Genomic DNA, 18,818 nt, shown 5'->3' on the forward strand with positions numbered 1-18,818 from the left:
ATACTGTTCATTGCTTCTTTTCTGAAGGTCGTCTATCTGTCTATCTATCTGTGTATATTGTTTCGAACATCAATGTAAAATGCCAACTGTGATTCTTAACATTTTCACCTTACAAAAGAGACAAAAGTCAACATAATTGGTAGCTTCTATCTCACACCAGTTTGAGAGAGATGCTAGATCGTATTATTTCTTGCTACTTGTTTCCTCGCTCTGACTTTTTTTTTCCACTGAGGAAGGTTGCTTTAGCACCATTTGTGCTGGAGGAAGTCTGCCCATTTCCTGTCTATTTGTGTGTTGTACAGAAAAACAGATTAACAGATTTCCCCTAAATCCAACTCAGTTGCACACACAGCATGAAAAGCAGTTCAGAGGAAAATATATCTAGTTTATAGCTATAATATTACAACAAAATTAAAATGGTAATTCATTATAATTACATATTTAATTATGCATTGCATAAATCACAGTATTATACAATTATACATGATTTTAAAGGTATGTCAAAAAAGTACTTCAAGAGATTTAAGAAAAGAATTTGTCTTACTTTGCAAATATAGTCCTTCTTTATTATTATTATTGTAAAATATATTTAATTTTGTAATTCTTCTTCATAAACTAACATTTTGTAGCTCCATTAGTTTTAACCAGCGTTGCGTTTGGAAACTTTGCAGTTATACCAGAGGTGTTATAATGGAGTACATTTAAGCCCGCACCCTTAGCTACACATACCATGTTCTAAGTGATTTTCCAATTTGTCCTTTTTTTCCCATGTTTTCTCCATTACATACACAAAAATTACTTTTCTTAATAAAATTTGAGGATTGAGAGTAAAAGTGAAACTGAGAGTGAGTGTAACAGTACAGATCATTAGTAAGTAGCAGAACACTTTGATGTCATGGCAATACTTATAGCTTGACGTGGGAGGTGAATTTGGTGGAAAATTTAAGTGCATTTCTTAAGCGCCCTTTGAGGCCCCCCCAAAAACATATAAACCTGAGTTGTTTTATTTATTTGTAAGAAGAAGATGTGACATGCTGTAGACATAAATGATTCAGGATCTCTGAAAGGACACACACTTCCTCCCGATCTTTTTGGTCAGTTACAGGATCAAAAGAGAGATGCACTTTTCTTAAAAGCCTTATTTGTAACCAAATGTTCGAGAATCCTTTAAACGTAAGACATTATGTTTTGTGTAACTAGGCCAGGCCTTGATTATACTCCTTTTTTCCACAAATGTTCACGTCACCATAAAGAATGCATATATTTAAAGTATCAGCACTTAAAGAGAAAAACAAACCCCTGGCAATGTTGCACATTTAGCTACTCTGCTTGGAAGTGAGTGGAATTCTAAATGATATATTAAACATTTCATTCATGTGCGCTGATACTCTTATATGAAATGCCTTGACCTGGGATTTACCTTCACAAGAGGTAGATGTAGATTAAAAAAAGAGGACGACTTAGCTCCAAACTTTAGAGACATGTCTAGAAAGACGGATAATGCTGGCAGAGATGAAAAAAATAAGACCTACAGACCTTTTTTCCTTTAGCATGAAAACACCTGCTGGGAGAGGTCATGGAGAGGCCACAGCCCTCCTGAGAGGGATCTGGGTCACTCATAAAGAGCATAGTTAATAACTCCATTTTCCCAGGCTCACAATTACCGTACGGCTACGAACATTTGGCGGCGGAAAAGTGCTTATACAGCACAAGCAGAGCAATAGCATTGCTTAGCGTATTATCACCACCCTGTAATGTAGCAATGTTTGATTTGAAGATTTGTGTGACGCTCTCCAACTGCTCCATGGTTATGCACCGCACTTACAGTAATGGCTGACACACAAGAGAGTTTAAAGTGAGGAGAGACTTGGCAGGAGGTTCAGCCTCCTCCTCCTCCCCCTTCCCCCTCCGACACTGTACACCACTCCTCCACTCGCTATCTCTCACTGTCTCCCCTCTCCATTTCGCATTTGATTTCATTTCATCTGTTCACCCGCTGTGAAGAAAGCCAAGAGATGGTGGCCATGGAGAGATGAGAGCTCGCCTTGCTTTCCTTCATGCTTTTTCCCTCTTGCGCCATCCCCGCTTTCCCCCATGTTCATTCTCTGCATCCACACTCTCCCCACTTCCACCCGTCTCTTCTAAGGGAGGACAGAGGGATCAGATTAGTGGGGTGTAAACAGAGAGTCTAATCCTCAGGGGCTGCTGGTGTAGTGTTGCCCACCGCTGTGTTCCCCAGCTTTAATGACAGACCCAGCCTGTTTGCTCTGGGTGCCACAGACGGGCCCCGGTGCCTTTGATTAGGGCACCCTGCAGAAACACAGATTGAGGGAGCAGATCAGCTACTCACTGTGACTCTCCCCCTCACCCTCCTCCCTTGGCTCGACTCTGCTGCGCTCAGCTTCTCTACCCCACGACGACACTTTACTCTGCACATCTTCACGACTTAAAGACTTAAAAAGAGTCAAGAGAGAGTGAAAATTCTGTGCAACGTATGGATTCTGTGTGAATTCCCTGCAGAGAGCGGAGAGTGTGTATGTTTTAATGAGGCACAGGGACTCTCTTCGCTTCTCCTCTCTGTTTCTGTCTGTGTCTACCAGTCCCTCTTCTATACTGGGAAGGTGGCGTTGTCCAGAGCCAGACCTCTGGGACCTCGCTCTGTGCCATGTTCAAACAAGCTGAGTTGAAAGCAGGAGACTTGAGGAAGAGAGGCAGCTCCCAACTTTTCTCCAAATCCTTAGAGATGAGGGTAGCAGAGGGCTGCCAGGGAGCTCTACTGGAGAAAAAAAACTGAGCTCGTTATCTGGCTCAGTTCAAATAGTCTGAGGTTTGGTTGAATTTCATGAGTAATCATTCTCTTTTCAGATAACAAATTAAGGCAGTGGCGTTAGTGCAGCACTGAATTCCAGATTTTTCACAGCCCGTGTCAGCGGCATGAAGACTTTCCAAAGGGTATTCTGGGGGACTGTGATAACATAGACATAGACACACACACACACACACACACAAACACACAAGGGCATGCAGAAAACATGGGCGAGCACATGCAAACATTCATACATACAAGCGCACACACTCTTTCATCTCTCATGAGCTGTGTTTAAGGGATTGAGACTCCACCAGGGTATAGCTTTCAGAAGCGATGCTGATGGCAGCATGTAGGCCACCCTTTAAAGGGAATGACTGTGTTATCTGTAAGTGGGAGGAGCCCCTGATTTCCCCCACTGTAAATCCCCATTTCAAAGCTTTTATAGATATAATACAGATATATGTTCTTCAACATACAAATTCTCCTAGATAATTTAAAGGATAAGGCTGGTTGGCTGTTCTTTTGTCAACAAAACCCATGAAAAGGCCAAAACTAACAATGTGTTGTCCACATTCCAAGCACTAGTAAAGACGCAAATCTTTAAAAATACCTAACAATTATATAGTTAAATTATTTTTAAAGGCTCAGTAAAACTACTCATTATAGTTTTTATTAAATGTTACTCTAACAGGAGGAAATGGTGCCGACGTTAAGGACTCTTTTCAGCTGCGGACTAATGGACATTTGGTGGTCTAGTGAGTATTTGGGGCAGCAGGACAGTGTATCAGAGATTGAGTCAAAATAAACCACCGTGTTTGTGTTCATGGTAATGAAATAACATGCCACCCAGTGCAGCACTGAGGCTCAATGATGTGTTTTTAATAGTTTTTGAACAACATTGGAGCTCTATGGCTCAGAGGAAGAAGATATAGCAGGCTCTGACACACACACACACACACACACACACAAAACAGTACTAGGATCAGTTCAGTCACTGGTCTTTTGATGGGATTTGTTGACTATAAAAAAGTATAGAATATCACCAGACCGTTCATTCAAGATATTATAGGTTAATGGTATGTAAATAACTCCTCAACTTCTTGCTACTTTATATGAATTGGGAGGAGGAAGTAGGGGCGGCCGGTCTACTCCACACTCACTCACTCACTCTTGTCACACCCAATGCTGTCTCAGGTGATAGAGGGGATATATTTGCAGCTTCTTTAGAATAAGAAAAACAGTGGAGGGCTGGGAGAGGAAAATAATGAATTAAAGCTCAGGCATTATAATTCTTGTGAGCAAAGACTCAGTATCCCCCCCCCCCCCATTTAATCGGATGTAATCTACCTGCTTGGCAGCATTCCAATCAGATAGTTTCAATTATGCTCTTGTAATGCCACTCTGCGAGGAGGGAGAAAGTGCTGAGCAGAGCACTTTGCAGGCGATTTGCAAATAACAGCAAGGGAGTCTTTTAGAGAAATGACTGAACAGGAAGCCGGAGAGTTGCCGGAGTTGACAGCTCTCTCACTCTCTGGTTTGCTGGCTTTGGCGGTGACGGCGTGTTTTGCATCCCTCCTCCTCCTCCTCCTCCCCGTGACAGCAGCTGTCGGGACAGTAAAGTGCCACTGAAGGTGGCCTCCTATGGTAATACGGAGGTAATTATTTTCCACTGCAACACCACCATCTCAGAACTAGGCAGGCTGGAGCCTCGGGAGCGGTGCACAGAGGCAGGCATCCCGGATCTCAGTGACACTCCAAGTTATTGAGTTAGTAGGATGCAGTCTTGGGTGCTTGGGAGTCAGCAATTCAGTATTTGTGTTCTCCCTATGTGTATTTGCCCCCGATGTCAGCATGCTGCCGGCCTGTCTGAGCGCCAAGTGAAAGTTAATCTGGATGTTTGCAAACATGTGACTGCGCTTGCTGTGATAAAAAGCCAGCCAGACAGGGCTGCAGGACAGTGGTGATCAGTAGTCTGGCAACATACGCTAAAGGTCGATAGTGTCATGTGTGACCGATGAAACAGATTGACCCGAGGGGCTCTGGTACCTTGTCACCCTCCACGGTCCCAGCATCTGTCTGCAATGTGTCACCTCCGGGGCCCAACATGGCTACTCAGGCTATTAACCTCCAGCACGCGAGGACACGGCAGAGTTAAGACCCCTTTGCCCATCTCGCTCTGTCACAAATCCACTCCTTACCAGCCGGGTGGCATTTTCCAGCTCCCGTGTCCTTCGCCACGTGTTAAACTGTGGTCCGGATGCCGTCAAGCCCACGCGGGACTTAGGAAGCGGCCACCAACCTGCCCTACCTGGATGGCTGCAGGGGAGACAAAGTGGGACCTTGAATCAAACAACTGTCACTGTTAACAATGTATGTCACCGTCTTGGAATGGGCCATAAAAACCAAATAAATGATGGCCATTACAGTGGAGATTGTGATTATGATAATGAGAATAATAAAGGCGATCATCATTACGATCATGATGATGATGATAATACTGTGATGATGAATTATAATGAATAAATCCCTACCCCATTTCCTAAATGGTGGGAAATGTATCACTAAGAGTGGCCTGCAGCCGTCTGACAGCCTCAGAGCAGGGTGAGGGTTATCAGTGTGCGTGTGTGCGTGTCATTTGAACCGTTTGTACTCTGGCAACAACCTACTCCCTTTTCACGTCTGTATCTCAGTACAAGATTGTGTCTGTGTATGTGACTTCCTATTCAGTGTATAGTGTGTTTGCCATGCTCAGAGAGCACTTCCCAGGAGACCTTGCAGTTTACATATCACATTCAAACTGCTTTTGTGCTCGATATCTGCCACTTCCACGCACTCGTTTCTCATTCTCCCCTCCTCTGTCTTTCTTTATTTAGTCCCTTCCGAGTCACCGGCACTAAACCAGGGGGTTTGTACATTTTAATCATTTGCTTGTTACTGAGGAATGGACACTGGTCCACCCCAAAAAAACTAAACAAAAACACAGCACTGGCAGTTTGTTCAAATCATAAAAACAAACTTTATGTTTTCCTGATTAGTGACCTCTTGTGGTCATGAGAGTAATTACTGTCCTCTCTCAGAAGGTGGAAGTAGTATAACACTGTTATAGAAAACCTCTTTGGGAGGTAATCAGGCAGATGGTTTTGTGTCTGACACCACTTATTTCTTTTAACCACAACTGTCTCTCTTCAAAGTTCAAATACACGCCTACAACACCTATAAAGCTCACTAATTAACAGGGAATGTTTTGTTTGTTTTATCTGTACATAAAGAAAATGTAAAAATGCCAATTTGTGGTTTTTAGGTTCTGATATTTCTTGATAAACAACAGTTTATTAATCAGCTCAGTGCGGCTGTGCGGCGTCACCAGCTTTAGAGTAGGGATGCCAGATAAATTCTGTAATTACAGCTTTTAGGATCGGCCTCAGACAATGATGGTACCAAACCTGGCAACCTCACTGTGACAACAAGACTCTAGGAAGTTCTGTTCTTCCGCAAAATTAGTGCAAAGCACATAACTCCAAATAATGCTGCACACACAACACTGTTTTTTTTTGTTTGTTTTTTTTACATCTGTTTGTGGACAGATTAATCAACAAGATATGTGCTAATTTGGGATCATTTGAGGTGTTGGTAGGAATATTTTTTAACTTGGTAGGCTAACAGTTTCCCTCTGCTTCCATTCTTTATGGTAAGCTAGGCTAATTGCCACCAGGCTCTAGTTCCTGTATTCATAAGGATAGATAGATAGATAGATATATACACAGTATATCTCCTATATGAACAATTTGTGTAATAGTCAAATGCACTTTGAAAGAGACTCACAACCTATTTTGCCAAATATGAAGACTTGCAGATTAAAGAGAGGATAAACTATGCTGTTGACCAATGAGGTATTGTCCACAGAAAATACACCAGAAATAGGAACTGCCTCCAAAACAAGGTCCATCTAAACAGACAAGCCACCAACACCCTCAGTGAAATCCATCACCGGTGTCACAGTGAGAAACAAGTGGAATTTGTCATTGACATCAGACACGTCATTTATTTAGAAATGTCAGCATAGCATTCGCATAATGATGGAAACAACAACGCTGAGGGCTTTGGGCCTCGCACTCTGATGGCTGTGTGCAAACGTCACCAATAATGTGTCTTTAGTCTAGACATGTCAGGGCTCTGTGGGATCTATATCCACGCCTTTTTGTCAGCGCCGTCAATCTTCCTTGTTGCTCAAGAGCTAAGTGCAAGAGACTAATAAGTGGATTTGTAATGCACAACCTCAGGTTTGACACTATAAGTCATCGGCTGTTTATCGCTTCGGCTTTCTCGCCGGATTGAAAAATGGCAGTCGCTGAGTAAGTTAGTTAGCCAGGCCGCCCACCCTACCCTGCACCCTGCCACCCTCCTATTTCAACAACCCCCCCCCCATACTTCATGACCGGGAGGTACAGTATACTGTAGCAGCTAATGAGCAGCTTGTGTCTTTTCTCTGTTTGTTTCCCTCTGGCAGACAGATGATGTGACGCAAACAGAGGGCTCTCAGCAGCTCCAGCTCCAGCACTCAGACTCTTCAGAGAAGCAGCAGCCCAAAAGGTTACATGTCTCCAACATTCCCTTCCGCTTCCGGGACCCTGACTTAAGGCAAATGTTTGGGGTGAGTACCTTGATGGAAAATTTGAATTTATTCCAAGTTCGGCCTTTATTTATTGGTCATAACAACGCTGTTCTTGCTAAGTAATTTAGCAATATTGCAGTGTTCCCAAAGCACAGCAATTAACTTGGTTGTTATTATTAACAACAAGGAATGATGGCCAAAACTATGGAGAAAATAAATGGAACCAACAGTTCACACAAGTGTCAGCTGAAATCAGGACTGAGGAAATAATTTTTCCTGATTACCTATTTAGAGGTTACATATACAGAGTGGTCACCTGCAGACAAATGCAATCAGATTATGTATCAGCACACCAGAGGTTTTCAAGAGAAATTATCTCTCTCTCTCGGCCAATTAATGAGGTTCAGCTCACCCTTGTGTCTCACAAAAGCCTCAATAAGAATTGAATCAAACATCCCCAATTCAATAACAATAATGGATCTGAATGGAGACAATTGCCAAAAATGTACTTTAAATGTTATGCGCTAATTGGACCATTAGAACCCAGAGGCGTTAATTCTCATCGTTATGAAGACAACATCCAGCTGATGATATTAATTACTCGAGAGGCCTGGCTGTGGCTTTATAAATTGTAGACAACATGGCTGCGTCGCTCTCTCTCTTTCTCTCTCTGATTGTTGGCTTTATTGTTCCCAGCTCTGGTGCAGGTCGTGTGGAATCCAAATCGCCTCAGTAATTAGCTCTGAGGCTTTGTGTGCCTGGCCGACGCATGCAGATATACGATACAAAATTGATCACAGCCCACCCAGTCCCCCTCAATCACCCAAATCACCCACGTGTTCCCTGTTCCTTCCTGTTACATGTCCCCCCTTCCTGTGTTGGTGGTTGGCATAGTAGAGGATTGTGGGATTGATTGTCTTGGGTAGAGCTTGGCAAGGAGATAGCTGGTCCGCTCCACCCTCTGACATGGCCTCCACAATGAGCCTTTGTGTGATCAGCGTGTGCAAAGCCTCATCCCTCTAACTCTAATGGCTTCTGGAGCGCCACCGGCTCACTACACCATTACTGTTTCGCATGAGTGAAACCCACAGACATGCTGCGGGAAGACAGAGGAGCAGGAGACTGGCCCCTACAGCAGAGCAAAGTCCCACCAGGAGCTCCATCTGCTCCTTTACAGCAAAAAGGGAGGAAACCCTCTATGGTGGTGGCAGCAAAGGTTTCACCACCAGCACTGAGCTTCGGAGCTGGCACCCTAAAACAAGAAGGGAGGACCTGGAATGCACCCTGCACGACACAGGATTAAGGATGTGCAGAAACCTGTGAGCCTTTAACGAGGCGCTGAATGAAGGGCTCATTAGGACGACCACAGCGGACCTTAATCAGTAATTAGAAACTGTGATCTCTGAGAGCTAGTAAGTGCGGAGGAAATGAAAACACTCTGTGCGGCACCCGTGCTGCGCTGCTTGAGGGTGCCCTCGTTTGTGCGACTGGGTTATTCAGTAGTGCTTCTCTCAGTGCACGTAAGGGCTCTTACAGCATTCCCCGGAGCAATCAGGACCTCTGCCCTCCCCCTATCCTGCTGTCACACTGACTGCTGTGCCTGAACATTCTCTACACCGGCGCTTTACTTTTTGAATACACGCGGGCTGCTGTAGCTTAATTATAGCTTTCTGAAGAGCTTAAAGATATTGAAGCTAATCAAAGGTGGAGGCACAGTGGCCTTGGTCTTGTTTGTTGCTTCCCACACTTGGAGGCTTAAGGCAGTGAATTGTAATTTAATTTAGGCAAAAGGCAGTAAGTCCACACTGTATCAAAGGACCATAGCAGTGTGTTTGTAAATGTTCAACAGCAAATCATGTATACTTTCCATTTTTGCCAACCTTTTTTTAGGATTTACATTGTAATCAGTTTCTAGTACTCCGTAATGTATTTTAAGTGCAGAATGATTCTGCACACTGTTACTTAATAACGACAATGTAATGGAAGCTAGATGGAAATTGCACTTATTACATTTAGTTGTCAGGGACTATGTACAAAAAACAATCTCACACAAGGAGAAGAGATGTACTGTACCACAGAAATGAATGGATAACAATGGCCATTCAAATGTCTTTGATTCAAATGTGGCAGCACAACTTTCAACATGGTCAACTGTAGTACAAAAATAAAATATGTGATAAATGGGGTAAAACTTGCAAAACCACTGGTATGGTCCTTTAACTTGTGAATGCTTGTTTATGGTTTTATTGTCATATTGATGTTGGGTTGTTGTTATAGTCTATGTATGGATGGATCTAGCTACAGCCTCTTAGATGACGTCAGCCTCCCTTGTCCTCCCTCTGGAGACTCCTCCCATTGAAGCTATTGTTTATTGGTGCTGCTGATGCAGCTGTTTCTGTGTATGTGTGTGAATGTGTGAGTGGGTGGGTGGAGATAGAAGCGCATGAGATCACTGGTGAGCAGCGAGCAGTCCCCAGCGCCATGTGGAAATCCACAAAGACGACTTCCTCTGAAACTAATTAATCGACGCCACAAGCCCATTACGCTCGGTTAAAACAATTAGCATCTGCACATTGCGTGGGGAAAGCATTGTCATCTCAGGCGAGAAAGGGGCATCATGCTGCGATATAAATGGCTGTGCGTGTGATCGAGCCAACGGTTCCCATTTGAATCAATGAAGCTTAGCGCCATATGAGCCAGATGTGTGGAATCTATGGAATCTCCTTACCAGAAAGGATATACAGGGAATGAGATACACCCGGCTGAAACAGAGGAGGTTTTAAATAACCAAGCTTTGTTTTACCTTTAACATGGTGTGGTGAGGTCACTGCATAACCATTTCAAGTGAGAGGGAACGTGCGTTTTCTGCCAACACAAAAACCCTCACCTCCTCAAGCCCAGTCAACTCACTTCAGCCAGATAATAGCCAGCTCCTCCTAACCCCTATTAGTGGCTCAGTCAAACGATCCATCCATTCCCATTGAGCGTCGACCACATGGAAGGCCCATTTCTTCCCTGTTGTGCCGAAATGAAGGCGACGCGGACCGCTTGACAGGGTAATTACTTTTAATGAAATAATACGGCCATTGTAGACAGCAATTAAAAGTCGCTCTTACTCCACTCATTAGAGGAACTTACAGTTTACTTTCATTCCACTGTTTTCTAATGATCCGAAGGCAGGCCTGTTAAATCGAAAGGCTGGAGCATGTTAACCCCTGGGGACTGGCCCTTAGGTCTGTTGACTGTGAGAGCACACAAACAAAGAGAGACTAAAGAAGAGAGAACAGAGAGAGGCATAAAAAGGATAGAAATGTACACAGAACTGATTCGCCAAACTTTCCACAAGTCAGAGCTCAGTTATCCGCTCAGGAGACTTGAAGAAGTGAGTTTTCCCCAGGTGATCATGAAAGTGGAGGGGGTTTCCATATCAAGACAACATCAAAATATAATCTGATGCTTCTTTTTTTCTCTTTGTGTTAAAACAAGTAAGCAAACAAACATCAGAAATGCTGATATGTAATCAAAGAGCCAGTATTTTTACAGATTCTGTGATCTCATTTCATATAGTATTGATAGAAATATAAAAATGCATTAAAGCAGCAGCTACGAGTTCTCTTTTTAAAGTGTGCCAGCCAGCTTCAAGAACTGTTTGCCGAGCTAACAAATGCAAATTGACCACCATTTCCTCACAAAAGTAACATTTCCATATTGCCTTAATGGTTTTTCTTTCTCCAGTCGTTCTTCTCATGAATTCACAGTCAGTGAGGCTTTCTAACTCCATCTCTGCCCCTCTCTTCTCTTTTTCTTTTCTCTCTGCAGCAATTTGGAAAGATTTTAGATGTGGAGATTATCTTTAATGAGCGAGGATCCAAGGTAAGTGAACTAGAACGCCAGCTGCTTCATTACCATGTACTTCTTCTGTTTCCTAATGATGGCATTAGTGTAGTGTGTACATTGGCTGAGAGTAGTGGTCCTTAAGCCTGGTCCTGGAGAGCTGCATCCACCATGGCTCTCTTTCTCTTTCTCCCTCCCTCCCTATTGTTTTTGTTGTTGCAGCTCTAATGCAAGTTGTGAATCATTAGCCCTGTCAATCAATTCATTATTGAGCTGTTTCACAATTCACTTAATCCACCAGCAGGCTGCAGAATTTATGGAATTGAAACTGCTTGTTAAGGGATCGGGTCCTCTTTGAAGCCTATATGTTGGTCCTACAATGTTCAGGTTTTATCATTTTGTTTTTAAATATACGGTAATGTATAAAGAGTAATGTTCTGTGGGAGTTTTTGCAAATAAAATGGCTAATCCTAATTTCAACCCACATTTCAAGCTTTGAACAAACAGACCATCATCTGTTTGCTACAGGGCTGCAGAAATATGGCAAAGAAACTGCAAAAAAAACAAACAAACACAAAAAATTAGAATGAAGTACTGTTATGCTACAGAGACACCCCAGGCTGCAAATCTTGTACAAAACACGTTTGGTACAGACCCCAACAATTGCCCCATCATGTTGATTTTAATAGTTTTTCCAGTGAAAATGAAAATTGTGATGCAAAAATGATCATTCTCGCTAATCGTGAATCATATCGCATTCGTAACATCCATCATTTGTGATTGAAACGGAGCTAGTTAAAGGCTAAGCCTGGCATTATTCTATAACTTTCTGGACAACAAATCCAGTGAAATGACCGAAACTAACAATGTATTAGTCCTTCTTTTAGCACTCCCCTACTCTGTCTGTGGCCCATTAGTTCCTATTGAAGCTGTGGATCTTTAAGATTGAGCCACACATATCCAAATGTATTCTTTAAAATGCTCAGTATTTTACAAAAAAATGTTTTTAGTAAACGTTACAGGACTAAATAGTTCTGTTGTTCATCCAAATCCGGTGCTCCATTAAGTATTTCTGGCAGCATGTATGTGAGATTGAATCAAAATAAACTACTGTGTGTTCATGGTGGCACAATGATGTGTTTTTAATATCTCAATGACACAGATGAATAAAATATTTAGGCTTTATTGAGGGATTTGCTGATATTAACAAAAATATTGAATATAGACTGTCCTATCCTTAATTCAAGTATTACCCTTTAAAATCTCATTTTAACCTCGTCTTTCTGGCACAGCTTTACCCTGTACTTATGCATTTAAAAAATAATCTGAACTCCCTCCTAAACCAAGAATACCAGAAAAATAGCCACAGTGCTGCTGCGTTACTGCAGTATTAGTCTCCTAACCACCTACCATGGACAGGTAAAGCCTGCGGTGGTGTGAACAGCCGAGTGCTACTCATCCAGCCGTTCATTTAATAGAGTGTACTAAGCTCCACAGCTTTCCATTCATAAAAGAGACAGGATCCCTGGCTGGGTGTTGAGGCATGAATACTATTGATTCCCATTCATACCTGGGAGTAGTTTGGGCTCGTATACAGGCATGCATGGAGCCCTGGAACCAGGCGACGCTGCTGCACTCGGCCCCCTCTGCCCAACAAGATTGAGCACCGGATAAACCTGCCTCCTCCGCCGTAACAAGCATTTATTGTTTGTGCCCTACAAAGCCATTACCCATGATGCCTCTCTCTCTCTCTCTCTCTCTCTCTGTGCTACATAATGAACCTACCAGGCCATTAATAAACAATCTATTTCCTATGAAGCTTTGGCAATTTGCATTCAATATGTTTGTCTCCTTTGAAAAATGGTGGCTCCACTCTCCCCTCTTGTAAGCTAATTATTTGTGCATGATAAAAAAAAGATAGACGGGGTAACCACAGTCGGGTGAATGTCCAAAGGATTAATTTTGCCCTCAATTCCTTTTTTGAATTTATTTCTTTATCTCTCTTTCCCCAAGGACAGGTCCCGTGTTATTTATGCTAGGAATAGCAGCCCAGAGATCCTGTGTATGCATACGAGATCACACTGTTCGCCATCTCTCACATGTATTACATCCTCAAGCAATTATCAGGCAGCGCCGGCCATGCTCCCTCTTCCCCTGCCCATACCTCTATATGTATATATATAGAAACCAAAGGAATGGGACTTGTTTGGCCAGCATATCTTAATGCTTTCCTATAGAGCTCAGGTCCAGTATCCCAGTCCACATAACTCAAGGAAGTGACAAACCCCCCAGGGGAGCGAGGGAGACAGAGTTGGGGGGAGGGGGATGGAAATGAGAGGTTGGGTATATTTTGGTCAGGGTTTTAAAGTCAATATCCTCGCTCTTCTCTATCAAAGAGGCTGGTATTTGCAGTGACACCGTTCACTTTTTCACATCAATGGGCCGGTGTAATTTTGCCTCCCTAAAAATGCCCTACTTATTAGAGCAGTGAATTAGAAATAGTCAGAGATCAAGTTAACGTCTTTCTTTGGAGAAATCACACTCACTCCTTCTCCTGTTGCCCACGTCTTCAAAGGGAGACGGGCCGTTTGAGTGGCCGTGCTGCTGAAGTTGTGTAGATAATTATACGACTATTATGGCTGCTAACACAGTGTTTTGCATCCACTGCTTTCTGACATTCACCCGTGGCACCGGTGCTGTGCTGTTTAATTGGGTAAAGTAGGCAGGTTTGTTGGTGTTGTTGTGTGAGGTCATGTCACCGTTATCCTCTCCTCCTCGGATCTCTCTGTTTGCTGTTTCCTGACGCCTCACTAACTGCCTCTAATTAATCTGGCTGCTTACAACTCGACTCTGCTGCCGCTGCTGCTCACCTACTCCTGTCTTCTCACCTCTCTTTCCCTTCTCTCCTCCCTTCCCCTTTCTTTTTTTTCTCTCTGTGTGTGGGTGTGTATGTGTGTCCATCCTTTTCCTTCTCCTTTTTCTCTACTGGTGGCTAACATGGCGCTCCCAGGGCTTTGGGTTTGTAACTTTTGAAACAAGCACAGATGCAGATCGTGCACGGGAGAAACTAAACGGTACAATCGTAGAGGGACGCAAAATAGAGGTGCTTAAATTTTTCCCTTTTCTCATCTTTTTCTACTTCCTGCCTGCTGCCTCAAAACCTACCTATAAACGCATGGTTTAGCATGTGGCTGCTGTGTGTGTTGATGTCTGCATCCCTGAATGTATGCGTGCCTGGATGCATGCATGCATAATGGTGTGTATAACTGGTTCACAGTAGAAAACGGGATCTATACATGTCAACCTGGACACGCTGGTTGTCCATCAATACCTGACAATGTTGAATGAATGCATGCCATCATCCTCTGGGTTCCTGTCAAATCTGAGAAGACCTGCATTCCCCTGTCACCATCGTTTAGTGTTGCCTGCTCTAATTCTGCTCTTGTTTACGATGAGCTGAGCCCCCACTCAGTCATTCTCATCAGGTCAATAGAAGAAATCAAAGCACTGCCTGTGTTTTTCTTTTGGAACCTATTTGTTTATCCAAACAATTACTGAATTTGGAGAATGTTCTTTTTTTTTTGTACCTGTGGGTAATTGATGCATGCTTTCCCCCCCTTTCCAGTAATTTAATAAGCTGTTGAGAATGTAAATGATGAATAAATTCATTAAATGGTGAACCAATCACACAAAAGTGCTACAAACATTTACATAATCATTTATTTAGTTATCATTTTTTGAATTTGCCTTTATTTGTATTGGAGTGCTGCTTGCTTTTGGCCCATCCTGCATATCTGGATAGTAAATGCAAAGGTCAGTGATAACAGACCTTGCTTTTTATTGCTTTGAACAGGTGAACAATGCAACAGCACGAGTGATGACAAACAAAAAAGTGGCCAACCCTTACACAAATGGTAAGTGCCAAACTGTATCATAAAACCTGAAAGGTAATATTTCCATTTAGCTCTCATAGTCAGCTGAGGTTCTTTTTTCTTTTACCAGGCTGGAAGCTGAATCCAGTGGTAGGAGCTGTCTATGGTCCTGAACTGTATGCTGGTAAGAGACCTACAGCTTCTGCAGTTAGACTTTTGAGTGTTTTTCTCTCTACCTTCCACTGCATGTACAGCTCCACACCTGAGGCCACTATCAGCCGCAACCAATCCCAATCTGACCCCTGAATTTCTACAATCGGGCTCATCCTGAACCTACTGAACATGAAATTCCCCTCAAATCAAAGTGAATCTGAGAGCGGCCCAGATAAGCAGTGGATGATCCAAGCCCCTCTGAGTGGCTGAGGGAGCCTGAGCCATTGTTTGCGCGGTGTGCAACTGTAAAGCTGAAAAAAATGATTTCAAGAGCAAGCGCCCCTGCAAGTGTTATCAGATTGTGGAGGCCGCTGCTGTGGATGGATTTGCCAAGTGCGCCAGATTGACTTTTACAGAGCTAACCGAATAAGGGAGATTGAGTGAGCGATATTGTTGGCACCTACCCTGTCGAAGGCCGCTATTCCTTCTGGTCTCAGTAATGGAGGAATGAGATGAGCTCAGTGGGGTTTTCCCTATCTCTCTCTCCCTCGACATGCCAGCTTTATTGCTGTATGTTATATGAACCCTTTGCATTTTAATGAGGGGGAAATGGTACTATTTCATTTGGAAGAAGTGCTGAGCACATCGCGCCACTTTAACGGCTTTCCTTTCTGCTCATTAGACTAAAATCTGTTCATTCCCCGGACAGCTTTACGGCGAACCTCTAAATAACTGTCCATGACAGAAAGCAGTCATCTATCATTTTTATTTCATCCCCAACCCCTCACCCCCTTCATGCGACCCCACGCCGCCCCCCCCCCCCCGCTTGGTTTCAACATCTTCCCCCGATAATTATTCACACACATAAACATACACATATCCCACTGTAGGCGCATGCACATGCTCAAACATCTGCATTATGCCATGGTCAGGGGAATTTTCACTAAATTAAAAATCTGGACATTAAGTAAGTCTTAACTTGTAAAAACAATCCTTTCTGACCTACACACATACATACACACACACACACACACACACACACACACACACAACACAATTTCCTGCTCTGTTTTTTACATTCAGACCAAAGCATTATAGTATACAGAAATAGATAACCTATGAAGAACTCAGACACTAATACATGTCTCCTCTTTCCTGCGCACTTTCTCCATTTTACACACACACACACACACACACATACACACTTCCCAAATCATCTCATAAATCAGAGGGAGTGTGGTCCACCACTCGAGGCAGGGGAAGCAGGAGGGGTTGGGTGATTTATTGGCTGCTAATTTTTCAAGTCGTCTTGACATGGCACTGGAGTTTGCCAAGCCTAAACGACAACATATGCTTGCCAGCTGGGAAGATGGGAAACATAAATAAGAGATACATTTTTGAAACAAAACTGTCCTGATGAGTAGCAAAAGGCCACTCTAGAAAAAAAAAACCTCTGACCATTCCTTTGACTATGAAGTTCGTCCCCTCCCTGAAAAAAAATCAACAAGAATCAGGTTCGCGGGATTCAGGACGTATTCCAAAATCATTATAGCTATAGTTAATATACTTTTGGTGGGAGTAAAATGGGATATAAAGGCGATTAATCACTGTTTATCAGTCCTCATTTCTGTGCGGGAGATCAGTGAAATTGGGAGCCATAAATCCTGGCTCGGTGACAGCACACTTCGTCTCCATTCGTCCTGGCGCTACAGGTTTATTGTCCTCAAAACCCATTCAGGAGAATGACGGATGAGAGCCTCATGCCGGCTCCCCGTTCTTAACCTCTTCCAGGGTAGATAGGCCCCTCCTACTGATGGAGGAGGGGGGCAAGGAGTAGCTGGTAGAGTACAGGCAGGCGGCGCCAACCTCGAGTCCATGTCCTCTGTTGCCACCTAACACCCAAACCTCCCCCAGAGCCCTGGTAGGGGGAGGAGGGGTTATTGGTCCAGGAAAGAGGAGCAAGGTGGTTGGGTTCCCAGTCAAATGGAGGTATTGGCAATAAAACATGGCAGTGGCACAAATCATGGTGTGTTGTAGCTGGTAGGCATCCAGTATCTGTGCTCACCTTTGTCCCCTTTTACTTGCACTGATCTGGTTTATATGAAAACTTTAGTAGAGCAAACCCCAGAATATGTCCTCAGCTGCCTGCCTCTATATAGGTCTCTCCTTATATATAACAACAACCATCTGACTGTCTTTGCCTTGGTCCCTTTAAAGTGACACATGCATATGTGTCAGTGTATTTAAAAAAAAATATTTAAATAAATGTACATTAACCTATGTACACATATGTATTTGTATATATGTATACATGCACACATATGGATCAGGGTAATCATTTTTACATTAACACACTTGTTATGAAATAACAAAATACGTGCAGAGATTAATATTATATCAAAACATAGAAAATGGAATTAAATAAATAACTAAAAACATTCGGAGGAAGATCTGTTTACCCCATTTTACAATAATTGGCAAACTTTTCTGGATTATTCCTCATGGTGGATGTTTTCAGCACCATGGACAGCTGCCACCTAGAAATCCCTTCATATGGCCAGTCCCCTCAGGCTAACAGAGAGAGACTTTCCACTGCAGCTAATTCCTAAGGAGATGGGAGACGAGTAGTTTTTCATTCAGTGGTTCATGTTTTCTGCTACTAAGGTGGAGTTTTTCTTGAGGACTTGTGAAAAGCTACCAGCTGTGTAAATGACAGAAAAGAAAGGCTAATTGCCATCTTAATATATGTAGACAGATCCTTTCATTGTTGGAGTGTACGTTAGGGGGGTAATTAAGCTCCAGACTCTTGATTAGATTAAGCTGTTTTTGGTCCCCAGTGCGTGGATTAAGTGCTCATTGCCCGATGTATTTTAGCAGGAAGTATTAGAGAGATCAACCTTGTGGAAAATCAGATCTTTCTTTATGGGAGCCGGTTATGACCCCATCATTGGCACAGAGCTGGATTACCTCAGGTCCAACTGGCTCTGCAGGTATTGAGCTTCTCTCAAGTTGACACATATGACATATGAGGTGCAGCGTGACCCTGCCGCCCTCCAGCACATAACTCATATTTTCTCCAGCCCCCCCTCCCGGAAAAGGTGTTTGACTTTGGTGGCTAGACCAGGTTTGTGCTCTCATACACTGTGGCTGTTGTTGCTTTTCACAGGCTTACCAAGGTGTGACAGTGCCTTTGATTTATGGGTTATTATTGAAGCAGTGTAGCCTATCGCCAACTCATTATAAGTTTACATTCACATACATCACGGCATGCATATTGCATACATATTTCCAAAAAGGAAAGAAGGAACCAATTGGACTTTCTGGGGCCCAGAAATAGAAGAAATTTGTTAAGAGTGGAAAAAAACACCTCAGAAACTATCAAAGAGGATTGTTTTTGCCCTTTAGCAACTGCACTCAGATGTCCACTGCTCCAAAAAAAAGAGACTAATTTAAATGTCAAGGTCAGCATTATAAATCACTTGGGGGAAAGGGGGCACCCTGCGAGTCCAGGCAGTCTATTGGTATGTTGGCAGCAAAC

General features: G+C 43.1%; 1 protein-coding gene across 3 annotated transcripts in view; it reads left to right on the plus strand.

Moving 5' to 3' along the window:
• The window catches only part of LOC123961410 (RNA binding protein fox-1 homolog 3-like), a 496,038-nt gene that overhangs the window by 462,329 nt on the left and 14,891 nt on the right, over nt 1-18,818 (plus strand). For all 3 annotated transcript variants that reach the window (XM_046036780.1, XM_046036789.1, XM_046036799.1), the window contains 4 exons: nt 7,317-7,460; nt 11,241-11,294; nt 15,109-15,169; nt 15,258-15,311. In XM_046036780.1, coding sequence (XP_045892736.1) covers nt 7,317-7,460; nt 11,241-11,294; nt 15,109-15,169; nt 15,258-15,311 — 313 coding nt within the window. The remainder of the gene's footprint in view (nt 1-7,316; nt 7,461-11,240; nt 11,295-15,108; nt 15,170-15,257; nt 15,312-18,818) is intronic.

The sequence above is a fragment of the Micropterus dolomieu genome, linkage group LG02 (assembly GCF_021292245.1).
Source record: "Micropterus dolomieu isolate WLL.071019.BEF.003 ecotype Adirondacks linkage group LG02, ASM2129224v1, whole genome shotgun sequence".
Classification (NCBI taxonomy): Eukaryota; Metazoa; Chordata; class Actinopteri; order Centrarchiformes; family Centrarchidae; genus Micropterus; species Micropterus dolomieu.